At 41.2% G+C, this 14,626-nt stretch overlaps 1 protein-coding gene across 1 annotated transcript in view; it reads left to right on the top strand.

Annotated features, from left to right (window-relative positions):
- The window catches only part of LOC147666670 (complement C3-like), a 285,541-nt gene that overhangs the window by 171,125 nt on the left and 99,790 nt on the right, over positions 1-14,626 (top strand). The window contains exons 17-19 of the mRNA XM_086948981.1: positions 8,187-8,238; positions 9,163-9,250; positions 10,462-10,551. Of these exons, the coding sequence (XP_086805107.1) occupies positions 8,187-8,238; positions 9,163-9,250; positions 10,462-10,551 (230 nt within the window). The remainder of the gene's footprint in view (positions 1-8,186; positions 8,239-9,162; positions 9,251-10,461; positions 10,552-14,626) is intronic.

Here is a 14,626-nt window from a genome sequence, read left to right as displayed (position 1 = left end):
GAGGGGGGGCAGCGTTCAAAGCACATCAGCGTGCATAAACACAAAAATGTTTTTACCTACCACGTACTTGACATTTTAAAGCTTTTGATATTTGCTATTAAAAAACCATTGAAATTCACTGAAAAAACCATAGGTTATAGACCATATATAGTTAGGAATTAGCATTTACAAAACCTTGAAAATTCACTGAAAAAACCATAGGTTATAGACCATATATAGTTAGGGATTAGCCTTTACGAAACCTTATTTTACTAGCACAAAACCATTGAAATTCGCATATATAGTTAGTTGCACTAACTATATATCGCGCACCCGCAATCCACTGCTGATGATGTCACATATTACATCATTCATGACATGGTCAGTGACATCACTGATGACATCACTGATGACATCTCAAATGACATCACTGATGACATCACTGATGACATCATCCAGTGACTGTGTGTTTCTGTAAAGTTTAAATATGTTTTACATATTGAAGAATGAGTAGATGTAGAAGTGTCTGGATGAAGGATTTAGTAGGTGCGTGACTGACTGTATGAGTGAGTGATTATATGTGTCTCACTGAGTGCATGGGTTAGTGACTAAACTGTCTTAATTTGTGCATCATTATGTCTGTTGTTCTGTAAACTGCTGCATGTGTTGATCAGTAGCTATATGAGTAACTATATGGGTTATTGATTGGTTGGCCAAGTATTTGTATGGGAGAGTGAGTGTGTGTGTGGGGGTGACTGGGAGGTGTGTAACTCTGTGCATAGATGTGTGAGCAGTTGATTCACTAGATGTATGGGTTCAAAAGTGCATGTGGAAACAGCTGTATGGGCGGTTGACTGTGTGCATGAGTGTATTGGTGAGTGAAAGGATATCTCAGTGCTACATGTCAAAGTAAGTACATATGTAAAACACAGTCCATGTGAGAGTTGACATATATAAATAACTGTGCATAAGAGCCAGTGAATGTGTGAGTGGCTGTATGGATCATTGTGAACTTGTATCAAGGATTGTATAAGAGAGTAAATATGTGTTAGTATATGTTTGAATAAGTAAGGTGTGTATAACTGTATAGTTGAGGAAATTAAGGTGTGATTGATTCTTTGCATGACTGACTAGATGTGTGAGTAACTCCATGGATGAGTGACAGTCTGTGAGTGTCTGTTTACGCTGATTGTATCTAAGGTTATATTAGAGTCTGAAGAGGTTCATCGTATTATCACATGAATGATGTCATCAGTGATGTGATAAGTAATGTCAAATGAGATGTCATCAGTGATGTCATTTGAGATGTCTTCAGTGATGTCATCAGTGATGTCATTTGAGATGTCATCAGTGATGTCATCAGTGATGTCACTGACCATGTCATGAATGATGTAATATGTGACATCATCAGCAGTGGATTGCGGGTGCGCGATATATAGTTAGTGCAACTAACTATATATGCGAATTTCAATGGTTTTGTGCGAGTAAAATAAGATTTTGTAAATGCTAATCCCTAACTATATATGGTCTATAACCTATGGTTTTTTCAGTGAATTTTCAAGGTTATGTAAATGCTAATTCCTAACTATATATGGTCTATAACCTATGGTTTTTTCAGTGAATATATATATATATATATATATATTCCTTGGATTCTTCTCACTTCGTTTGTAGTGATGGAAGTCACGGCACAGCAACAGGTAAGTTTTAACAAAAATTATTTATTTACACACCATGTGCAAAATAACGTGCATCGATTAGGACGGCCTACGCGTTTCGGCTACTACAAGCCTTCCACTGGACCATAGAGTCCCTGGTGTCTAGACCATTTTTAAAGTGCTCTGTGCAGTACAAACCCCTTTTCCATTTCTATTGTGTGTCTAGACTGTTAACCTTGCTTGCAGGTAATGGCATAATAGTAGTCGCCATTTTGTAGGTGTTTTTGTCGTACATTATGTATTTAAAGGTTAATACATAATGAGTAAAGTACTCATTGTAAATGATTTACAGTGTATGTGACTTACACCTAAATATTTACAAGCTATATACAGGTTCCGGTAAATGGAGGAGGGTAGGTAATTTCACAGCTACATGTTGTTCAATTCCAGTAAAGTACTCATAATTTATAACTCTCCGCGGTATTTATCCCGCTTTTTTACACATATTCAATCTGAACGCCATCATAAGTGTGAAGTACACTTAATCTATACATATTCTACATTATTTACACAGTGATTCAAATGTCCACAAGACCTATCCTCTTATATTGTCATTGCATTCTACCATAATAGGACTTATGCACTTCAAGGTAAGTATCCGTAATTCAATATTCCCTATGGTATTTGCATCTTCAATCCGTAAAGTACATTATATACAATATAAGTTTTTGGTTCGAAGTGGATTTCATATTGTATTTCATCAAAGTGGCACTCTCATCAATGTGTTATTCTCTTGATTTGTCCCGGAGTTGTATACAGTTTGGAAGGAATTGTTCTCTCTTATGGCGATTTCTCTTCTCAAGGTTCTCATACTATTTACAATTGAATTAATCAATTTGCAGAAGGATTTGTAGATAAACAGTTCATTTTATAGTTCCATGAAAGCTTTACAGATGTACGAACAATTCGGCATCCAGGTTGTGTCCGAAGGGATATTCCGTGCCCATTGCTAAGATCATTCTAGATTCAAGTTTGCGTAAAAGTAATGTTTGGTCACCCCCTCTCTCAGATGGTTTGCTAAGTTTTATTCCAGCATATTTTAGCAAGTTGGGGTTCGATTGACGGTATTTCGCAAAATGTATAGCCATAGGATAGCTCGTATCTTCATTTTTGATCGCTCTTAGGTGCTGCAGGATCCTTAGTTTTAGTTTATTTATTGTGCTCCCTATGTAGAATTTTCCGCAAGGGCACATGAGTCTGTATACCACACATTTAGATTCACACGTTATGTGGTCCCTTATTTTTTCAGTTCGTCCTCATTGTAGTCTGTAATCTGTGATATTCGTGGCATGTTCACAGGCCTTGCATTTGGAGCATTTCCAGAATCCTGGAGTTGTAAGCCATGATGTTTTCTTAGGGGGTTTCAACTGTAGGTGACTTTGAGTTAAAATATCACGTAGTGATGAAGTTTTTCTATAGGTGATACTGGGATAAGAGGTCAAGTTTTCTCTCAAAGTGTCATCAAGCAATAAGATGTTCCAATTTCTTCTTAAAGCCTTTTTGAGTTCCTTACTTTGGTTGTTGTAATCGACAATCAAGCGTGTCACATTCTCCTTATTGTCTGATTCATGTCTCATTCCATCACTTTTACTATCTACTGGCAAAAGGAGGTCTGCTCTTCTTTTCAAATTCATCCTTTTTCGTGCCGTTGCGATTACTTCTGCAGGGTAACCTCGCTCCTGGAATCGCTTACTTAATCCATCAATTTCTTTCTCAAGATCATCCAATTCTGAGCAATTGCTTTTGGCTCGCAGCATTTGTCGATACGGAACACTCCATTTTAGTTTAATTGGATGCCCACTGTTCGCGTGAAGCAAGCTGTTACAAGACGTAGGTTTTCTATGTATTTTTGTACACAAGGTTCCTTCTTTAACAAAAACTTCACCGTCTAGAAAGATCAAATTAGTTGCACTCATTGATGAAGTAAAGTGGAGGTTTTGGTCATTTCTCTCCAGTGAGTCAATGAATATTTGGAGATCATTGCTGTTTCCGTCCCAGATTATAAATAGATCCTCTATAAAACGACACCAGAGTTTAATTCTTGATTTATGTCTTTTCTCCTCTTCCATCACTCCAGTCTCCCACATCGCCATCAGGAGGTTCACATATGTGGGCGCAAATGACATCCCCATTGCGGTACCTTGCTTCTGCAGGTACAGGCTCCCCAGAAACAAGAATGCATTGTGTGTTAAACAATAAGTAAGCATTTATATCAACATAGCTGAATGCTCCAAATAGCTGATGGATCTTACTTCCAAAGCTTTTTTAATGGCCTTGATCTCATCCTCATGGCGTATTGACGTATAGAGTGATGTTGCATCTATACTAACCATTAAAAAATTTGCTTTCCATTTAATTCCTGAGATTTTGTTAAGGAAATCCATTGTATCCCTTAGGAACGACGGTAGTGTGGTTACATAGTTCATTAGGAATATATCGATAAATCTAGATGTTGTTTCAAGTAATGATCCTATTGAGCTCACAATTGGTCTACCCGGGGGTTTCACAAGTGCTTGTGCACTTTGGGTAGAAAGTAAATTGTGGCTGTGATGGGATTCTCCGTCTTTAAGTAGGAGTACTCATCAAAGTCAATCAGACCTTTATCTTTCCATGCCAACAAAAGAGAGTGATATTCTTCCTTCCATTTTTCCAGTGGATTGCTCTTTAGTGGCTCGTAATGATCTCGATTTTCCAGCTGTCTGTTTGCTTCTGCAATATAGTCGGTTGTATTCTGTACGACAATGTTTCCACCCTTATCAGATGACTTTATTATAATTGTGGAATCATTCTTTAACTCTGATATTTATATATGGAGATACATATATGTGGGGCACATATATGATTGTGTTTCCGGGGTCCCGCGCATGGGAGGGAATATTCTAGTGCTTATGACTTTGATGAGGATTACCCTGGAAGAGAACTAGGATTACAGGTAAGTAACTAATCCTTACTGCACCTTAATTTTATAATTTTTAGTTTTAAAATATATAATAAGAATGAATGTTTGACTAAAATGTATATATAAACTTGTGAAAATGTGTATTGAACGAATGGGTCAAATTGTAGTACAATTTATATTTTAAAAAATTGTGAAATTCACAAAAAAACAAAGGTAACACGGTTGTTATAGTTAGGAAATAGCATTAAAAATGTAGAAATTCACTGGAAAAATCAAAGTTATAGTTAGGAAATAGAAATGAAAAAACACCTTAGAATTCACTGAAAAAACAAAGGATGCAGGGACGTTTTAGTTAGGTTCAGATTTTGCACACATCAAACCTTAGAAATTCAGCATTTATAGTTATAGTTATCTCAAGTAACTATAACTTGTGCCCTAAGGTAACTATAACTCATGCCCTCAGCTTGCACTGCTAATTATCGCACATAGCACATCACTCATAACATTTTCTATGACATCACTGGTAATGTCACTGCAACATTTGCAGTTTAATTATTGATGAGAAAAATGTGCATAGCGGGGGCGCAAGTTATAGTTACCTTAGGGCACGAGTTATAATTAATTGAGATAACTATAACTGCTGAATTTCTTATGGTTTTGTGTGTGTAAAATCTGAACCTAACTATAATGTCCCAGTAACCTTTGGCTTTTTCTTCCTCCCTTTACCTCTACCTGCTCCTCCTCCTGAACCCTAAAATTACTCTCTAACCCTTTTAAACCCTTAAATCAAACTTTCATGTATTCGTACCTCCCTTTACATTTATCCACCTCAAACCTTAAAGTCACCCATACCTTCTTTTACCTCAACCCTCCACCTTAAGTCTAAAATCACACTTACCCCTTATATCCTAAAAATCAGCCTTACCTCCCTTTACCTCTACCCACCCTTAACCCTAAAATAAACTTCACCCCACTTTACATCTACCCACTCCTTAACTCTAAAATTACAATTATCACTTTTAACCTCTGTGTACCCCTCAACCCTTAAAATAACCCTGAACCAAAATCTTCAAATCAACCATAACTTGCCTTTGCCTCTACCGTCACCTTTACCCTTTTTTATAAATAACATTAAAATAAATGTATTTAAACAAATATACATATACTTACCTGTAGAGTAAAGTAATGCATGGTAAAGGATACGTGGTAAGGGTAAAAAACTCACTGAATATACTAACCTGCATGGTAAAGACTGTGGGATAAAGGTAATAGGGAATAACAGTTGTGAGGTAAAGGCTACATACTATGGTCATGTCAGCACCAAGGCCTACTTCATATGCACGTGTGGGCGTTTAGAGGCCCAGCTGTCAATCATGTAGACTATCATAACAATGCTAGCCTTGTTTTCTGGAGCAATCGTACTAAGAACCACAAGTCCAGGAATCACTACAGTGAGTGAGTAGTACTCACTGCTACATCAAGTTCCTCCTTCTTTCTAACCCGAGGGACGAGAACTAGTCTCCCCTTTTGAAACCCACAAGGAGTCATACCCTTAAGAGTAGTTTTTGTCCTGGCGTTTGTATATAAGGGCTCACTAGGATCATTCATGTAGCAGTGGGATCCTGGATAGGCCCGCCCTCTTAATCCAATATTCTGCCTGCAATATCCCCAGCTGCTGGGTGGGATTTACTAAAAGTAACCCCATAAAGCCCCACAATTGTACAAATTGGTGCAGAGGATGAAGTGACCCTTTTCACCACCGTAGCTACTTTGTGTAGGTTGAAAAGGATGTGAACCCATGGTCTTGCGACAAGGAGCTTTCACAAGTCAAGGTCCAGGCAACTACATATGCTCCTAGGGCCGACTCCCCATCCTTCCACATTTGCCCATTGAGGATGCCGGATCTCAGTGGCAGGATCTCATTACACAGGTAAACAGGAGTGTTTATGACTGTGCTAAGGCATCTTATACAACGTTGATCTTACCAAGTTGTGGCAGCCTATGTTCATTGATAAAGTTGAGTGTTGCTACTAACCTATTTTGTAATTTTTCGAAGCTAGCACCCTAAAGTAAGCACGGGCGAATTTTGCGAATCTCGCGTTCGCGAATTTTGCGGATTTGCGAACTCGCAATCCGCGAATTCTCGCGAATTTGCGGATTTTTTTTTTGTGTGTTCGCGCGGGTTTCTGCCAGTTCGCGAGGGTTTTGTACAATTTCGCAAACGCGAACTTACCTGTCGGGTCGCAAGTTTTGCGAACTTGTTGTTTCTACGTGTCCAGCCTGTTTGGGACACTCTTCTTCATCACTGCCACTCTATGTCACCACTGCCACTCTCTGACTACTCATGCCACCCTCTGGCCCACCCATGCCACCCTCTGTTTCATCACAGCACCCTCTGGTTGTCCAGTGTACATTATTGTGGCAAAGCAAAGCACACCTTCCCTGCCTCAAGTGACCTGAATTAATTTGGGGCTGATTAATGTGTCACAGAATATTTTTTTAGCTGGCACCTGCTTCCTTAGTGCTTCCTGATTAGTGATCTTTTGCACTTGCTAAGTGCTTTCATTGTTGCAAAATTAGTTACAACACCTGCCCTGCCCCAACTGACAATAATGAATTAGGGGCTGATTAATGTGTCACTGGATTTGAACTTCCAGCCTGGCTCCTGCTTGTCTGCCTTAGCTGTAATTCAGGACCTTTGTGTAACTATTCTGAGGGTCAGATCAGGGTCACATAATAGTTGCAAGTAGGCAACTGAACTCTGGAGGGGCCCCTCAGGAAGCACTACAGGAAATGGCTACTAATGATGAGCTTGAACTTTTGAACCTGGTAAGTAGTTTCAGTTTTGCTAAGATCGTATTTCTGCAATTTAGCGCTTATTCGCGGGGCGCGAAGTTGAACTGGGAAGCCGCGAACTCACGCGAACAGTGCGAGCAAGCCATAAAATCCGCTGCTCGCGGATTTGCGGATTTTGCCGGAAATTCGCAAATCTCGCGGATTGCGAATTTACCGAAAATCCGCAAAATCCACGAGCGTAACGGATTTTCCGCCCATGCTTACCCTAAAGACCTTGGTGAAATCCTAGGCCCAGGAACGCAGCACAAGCAAGGCAGAAAATCTGCCAGAGAGAAGTAACAAGTAAAAAAAACTCTATTTACGTTTTTTTAGGAAAATATGATAGCCTCTTGCGGACTAATTGTCCAAGACTTGTCTGATTCTGTATGTGGCATAGCAAGGGTACTTTTGACCATATTCAAGCTAAAAACTGTCCCACCCACTGCTTGTACAGCAAAATATAACCATCATTTGGGCATAGTTGTGTACATATTAACCCTGGTGGGATTGCACCTGCTGCACTGTATGTAACTACGCCTCTGAATTAGGGCCAGGTTGTGCTAAAGCAAGGGCACTTGCACTCATCTGTAAAGGTGCATTTCCACTTTAAACGTGGACAACAAGTGAGGCAAATGCTAAGTTCTGAGGAATTTCTTCTGTATTCACCTGATGCAGAGAAGGATGGCTTCATGCAGGGAGATAGGGAGAAAGTTGCTATGAAAAACTGTCTAACATGATGTCCTGTTTTCTTTTAGTTAAGAGACCCGAGGGGACCATCAGCTCAGTGTTCATTACCATCTGTATGAGGTGAGAACACTTCTGTTATTCACTGTATGCATACATCAAGTGCTTTGTTGGTACTCCAGGGCCGCATGGAATTACACATCACTGGCCTCTGACTTTGCATGTGGGATCTGCATCAGCTGTTGGTTGCCAAGGGAAGGTTTTTCCATGAACACATTAGTCAATCATGAAGCCAAATATTATATTGTTATACTCACTTAAATTAACGATATGAGCAGATTGCTAATGAATGTGTTTGTAAACAAAGCCAAACTGGCAAGTGACTGAACAAATGCAGTGAACTTGTCCTTCTCAAATGCACCATCTGTGATCTTTAAAGACGAAATAAAACATATCTCTCTTTCTATATATATATATATATATATATATATATATATATATATATATATATATATATATATATATATATATATATATATATATATATATATATATATATATGTTAAACAAGTTTGGAGCACGCAAGGGTATTGTAGTCCTTTTGATCCACCCAGCATGACGCGTTTCGTCTAACTGACTTCTTCAGATGCTGTTCGGTGTGTAAGGAAACCAAGATTTCATGGTTCATTTTAAAAGCAGATTTGGGCTCCGCCTGTGTGATCTTCAGCGAGGAGGGACTATCGTAGCACAGTAGTCCCTCAGTGTTTCTTGCCGCCATCTTGGAGTGCATGCCTCTATGTTACTCACTGCCATAGTTGTGGTTTGTGGCGATTTTAGTTCTTGTGAGTGCACTTTCATGCTTTGTTGGGAAAAAGGCATCTCACTCCAACCACGTAGTCGCTGAGAGGTTGATTATGGAGCCATGCTTTTTTGTACCCATACATCTGCCGCTTGGTAATATGCCGAATCTATATATATATAGCATTTAAAATATTGAAATTTAGAAACTGAAAAGATCTGAAAGTTTTGCTATTTGCTGTTTGGCAGGTTCCTCGGAAACACTGATTCCACCATGACAATCCTAGATGTCTCCATGTTGACTGGATTCACCCCGGATGTGGATGATCTAGACAAGGTACTGTAATAAATGCAAGATGTCGCACCGCGATCCACCCACCTCCCAGATTAGTAGTTGAGAAGCTGCAACTAGCCTGAGACAGAGGTACTTTGTGATTTAGCTTGAAGCAACTAGTGTGGATTTAATTCAGCACAATCTAAGGGGTTGAAGGGAAATTTCTTGAATTGTATTGAAATGCACTTTCGTCCACATCATTTGGTTTAAGTTCTTTTTTTCGCCTCATCATGTCAGATTATAGGTCCCCATAGAGAGCTACAAGGGAAACTTGATCTTGTCATAAAAGACAAACTACTGACATGACACCATATAGAATAACTTGCCCCTTTGCTTATTCTAGACTGGCAGTACAGTGGCTTGACTAGCCTATTTATTTGAACCTAAAGGAGACCTAATGGGTAGTGTGTAGCCTATAAATAGACTTAGAACCTTATAATGTGTTTGGCAGTCAATGAACTGCTGTACCCGCGTTGACAGTCCAACGGTGGAGAGCTCTGCGGTCCAACCACCGTATTACGAGTTCAGTGGATTGGCATTGCGAAGATCGCGGTAGAACCGCTGAGATTGCCAGCAGACCGTTGGGGTCGCAGTCGGGGAAAGGCAGCTGCCATAGGCCGGTACAGGGGAGTTGGACCGCCGTCCTAATTACGAGTTGTCTTTTCCACAAGCTGATCATGGCAGTCAGACTGCCTGCTTCAAGCGGGTGGACACGAAGAATTTGGGGTGCATACTCACCCCTTCCTTGTTCTTCCAGGCAGAGTCTGACATGGATCTCTTTCTTCAGGCCCCCACTTTATAGCAGTATCTTCACCCCGAGTATTATGACCCTGTTTGCATATATCTAAAGGTGCGTCCTTTTCATACCACATAGCCATTGCCTGGACTACCCACATATGGGACGGACTCCATTAATGGGTAGATGGTATTCTTCAACATGTATCAGGCAGTTGCAATGCACATACAGGCATCAATATATATGGTAAAAGTACTCGCCACCGCAGCAAGATCTCCACATCCACACCGTCGGCACAGTGGTCAACTCTTAATACATGGGTCTTTGTACCGCCAACGCCGTGGACTACTGGCGGGGCTTATGTGGTTCTCCCATTGTCAGACCACCAAATTCGTAATAAGGCCCTTAGCTTCGAGTTTAATATAGAGGCAAATATTGTATATCCATGCTAATCCTTTGCTTTCCATTCTTTCCTCAGCTGACAAATCGAGTTGACAAATACATTTCCAAGTATGAAATGGATACGGAACGGTCAGACCGTGGATCTCTCATCATTTACCTTGATAAGGTAATTTAGCATTGTTCTTTACTGTATATAGTTCTACAAGATTGTATGTTATCGTCTTTCTACATAAGGGGATTGCCTCTTATGGCTGCTACTGTTTGTTGAGTTCTTGGAGACAATTGTTGGTGCACAATGGTCTCGGGAGACTTAAATCTTGGAAGTAATGAGCACTTTCAGTAAAAACCATGGATGGGCGAATTGGGCAAGTCTCAAGTCAATGGTTGTGGCACATTTATAACCACAATACCAAATGGTTTTCCAGACTAGGGGCCTGGTTTTTAGTTTGACAGACAGTAATCTCCCTGTCAGGATGATGGTGGGTAACTCTACAATGCTGAGAGACTAATGTACATCAAATTTAGAGATGGCAGCCAGACCAGCGCTCTCCTCTGTACCTTCAAGTTACAAAAAGTTTGCAGGTGGCAGTCATCATTTGTGATGTCCAGCCACCCACCTAAAAATCATACATTAATTCCCAAAGTGGCAGTTTGTGAAAAATGAAAAACAAATGATTTACACACATTGAGAGTTTTCTGCAAGGGTGTAGGGGTCAATATTGTTTTTTCTGTCCCTCACTACCAGGTTTTTCCTAGTAATAACAGACAGAAAAACAGGACATTACATTGCCCACACTAAATAGGGCTAGTGGTTTAATGCCCTTCCTCCAATGACCCCTATTACATCAGACCGCTGGAGAAAGCTTTCTGTCGATGGAGTCAATGGGGCTACATTGAAGGAAACCTTATAGTCCACCTATCATTGCCCACAGGCTGACGGTACCAACGCAGTGGACAACCAACATCCGTCCGCAGACAAAGCTGCGGGCTGTGCTGCACCTGTTGGCCGCTGGTACCTTCCAGCCAACAACGGTCAGAGTCAGAGTAGTCTCAGAGCCAGCCCTATCAAAGTTCATCACATCTCTCTTGGATGCCATCATCAGCCTGGTACCCCAGCACCTTCACTTCCCCTACACTCCGCAGGAACAGCTGGAGACCAAGCAAGGCTTCTACACCATTGCTGGCTTCCCACACCTATTAGCGGCAATTGACTGCACACATGTCCGACTTGTGACCCCTGCTGAAACTGCACAAAATTACCGCAACAGAAAGCGCACACATTTCATCAATGTGCAAGCAATAGTGGACTCGTCACCAAATGTCGTCGCCAACTACCCAGGCAGTGTGCATGATTCCTACATCTTCCGATAATCCATCATCAACCAGTTCTACCAGTATGGCACCAACGGAAATGCACTGCTTGTTGGTAAGTACAAAATGAACACACTACACACCTCAACTCTACAATCATGCAACTCACAACTCTGGGAATGCACACATTACAAACTCACATACAACATGCCAAACAACATGCCCACCTACAAGACATGACAGCACAACTTACTGTGGTAACCTGGGCTAGCCATGTACACAAGCCATCAACCGCATGGCACCTCAGCTACACAATAGCAGAATGTGGGGAGAGGTGGGAACCAGGCAATTTCAATTTTATTTCAATTTTATTTGAATATGATTTTGGAACTCCGTGGAGATCCACATATTACAATAATACAAATTAAACATAATAAAATAACACCACATGTTATCAACCTATTTAACAGTGATATGCCATTCGTCTAATACAATTCTAAGAAACATTTAAAAAAGTTAAAAATTCTGTTACAGAAAATTTCATTCGGGGGACAGATGATTGCATTAATCAAAGATTTAGCATTTAAAATACCAAATTGGATACATACGGGCTTTACCCACTGCCGACGCTGCGTCATTAGAGCTGGGCAAACTATCAAGACATGTAGGGAGTCTTGGACTGAGCTGTTACAAAAGTTACATATATTGGTAGTGCCGTACCATTTAGCTAGCAGCTTATTCAATGGAAGTATATCATGCCTAAGGAGTAGCCAGAAGCGGCGCAAGCCATGGGGCATATTCCAAGTGAATTAGGGTTGTAATTGTTTTACCATACAGGAATCAACAGCTTGGTTTGTCCCCCTTTTTTGTAAGGTCAGGGTACGATCCCTTTCATAGCTCAACTTCCAGGTGGCATGCTTTAATGTGAGCTTTAGTTGTTGAGTAGAAAGGGCTAGGAGGGAAACTTCCTCCAGATTCAAGAGTTTGAGGGCCTTCCTATAATTCCTTATAAGCAAAGAGTACTCTTTTAATGGGCCCATCAACTCTTTTTTAATTAGGGATCTTAATGATGCCGGCTTTCCCTTGATCAGAAATATTACCCAGCGAATGACTCCTGCCAGAGCCTGTGCCCAGCTGCTTCTTAGCCCGAGTTCCAGACGAAGAGCTGCAGTGCTACAACTATTGTTAGCTGATATTAAGCTTCTCAAGAGGGATCCCTCAACTGCATCTAAGAAGCCCCATTCAGCTAATTCAATAAACTCTATACCATAAAGCAAAGTTGGGGGGATTTTTGCCCGGAATGCCTCCAATAGGTAATCAAAGTGCCTTTTACCAGTTGACTTATATAGTGCTCTTAAGCCATTTCCCTGTGTTTTTGCCTTGTGGGTGCTATTTTCAATATGTGATTTATTGCTTAGATTGCTGTTCACAACCTTGCCCAAGAATACGTAGGATACTACTCTTTCTAATTTCTTTCCTCCCAATTCCCAGCTGATGTTTTCTAATCTTAGTTTTTTCCTCCCCTCCATACACATTACCTTACTTTTAGAGATGTTTATTTTCAGGTAATGCTCTTCGGAAAATGCATGTAATAATTGGAGACGATTGTTAAGTCCCTTTGGGGTGAGGTCTAAGATCAATATGTCATCCGCATACATTAGGCAAGAGATGTATGAGTCTCCTAAGCCAGGGGCAATACCGTCACCTGCAGATATTATACGGGGAAGGTCACTTACATATAGGGAAAATAACAGGGGGGCAAGGAGGCAACCCTGTTTGAGGCCATTTGTCAGATGGTATGAGCTGGGATAGGCCTCTTTCCCCCCCAATAATACTCTACACCATGTGTTGTCGTGTAGGTCTTGAACCAATCCTAAAAGACCATGCGGCATGCCAAGATCGTGTAGCTTTCTCCACAGTAGCTGTCGGTCGACCTTATCGAAAGCCGTGGAGAAATCTATGAATGCCACATAGACTCTCCCCTTTCTGGCTCCGATATATTTATCTGTTATCACCTGGAGGGCTGCCAGGTTATCCAGGGTACCGTGGTTTTTCCTAAAGCCTGTCTGCTCAAGTGGAAGAACAGCCGAGTGCTCCACCCAGATATTTATCCGCTTGAGCAGACACCTTGTGAAGACTTTGCCGACTGCATCTAGTAATGCAATCTGGCGATAATTCTGGGGGGATAGACGGTCACCTTTTTTAAACAACGGTACCAGGATGCTTCCCTTCCAAGAGGGTAACACCTTACCTCTTGATAGACAAATGTTAAAAACTGGACAGAGAAGCTTGCACCATTTAGCCCTGTTCTGTTTCAATACATTGATGGGCACCTCATCCGGGCCCATTGCCCCGGAAAAACGCATTTCACTAATTGCCAAATCTATGTCCTTTTCTGTGAATGGTTCTAATGGTACCCTCGCATCTATTTGCCATGTTTGAGGATTCGCTTCGTTGTTACTAGCGTAGAGGTTGATGACAAACTCCCTCCATATTTGTTCCTCAATGGCAATGGGGACCATGGGGTACACAAGCCATCAACCGCATGGCACCTCAGCTACACAATAGCAGAATGTGGGGAGAGGTGGGAACCAGGCATGTGTGAAGGGGGTAAGTGACCCATGAATAAGAATGTACACAATGCCAAGTGTGGCCTGGATGTTCTGGCTAGACTGCAGTATGCAGACCACAGACATGTCCATGTTGACATATACTGCTGGTGTTTGTAGTGCAGTGAACAGTGGATGCAACCATGTCACCCCAGGCAGTGGGGAAGATCGCAGAAATGTAGCTTGTTATGTCCCCCCCGTAAGCGTGAGCGGAGCGGGCTGGCCCAGTGTACACCAGGCCAGCGTAGGGGTGTGAATAAAAAGCCTGTTGCTCTGGGCGTGGTTCTCTGCCTTAATGGCCAGCGTGTCTGCCAGGGCGGC

This window comes from Lissotriton vulgaris, unplaced genomic scaffold, assembly GCF_964263255.1.
Source record: "Lissotriton vulgaris unplaced genomic scaffold, aLisVul1.2 SCAFFOLD_822, whole genome shotgun sequence".
Taxonomy (NCBI): domain Eukaryota; kingdom Metazoa; phylum Chordata; class Amphibia; order Caudata; family Salamandridae; genus Lissotriton; species Lissotriton vulgaris.
This window is presented reverse-complemented; position numbering and strand designations above follow the sequence as displayed.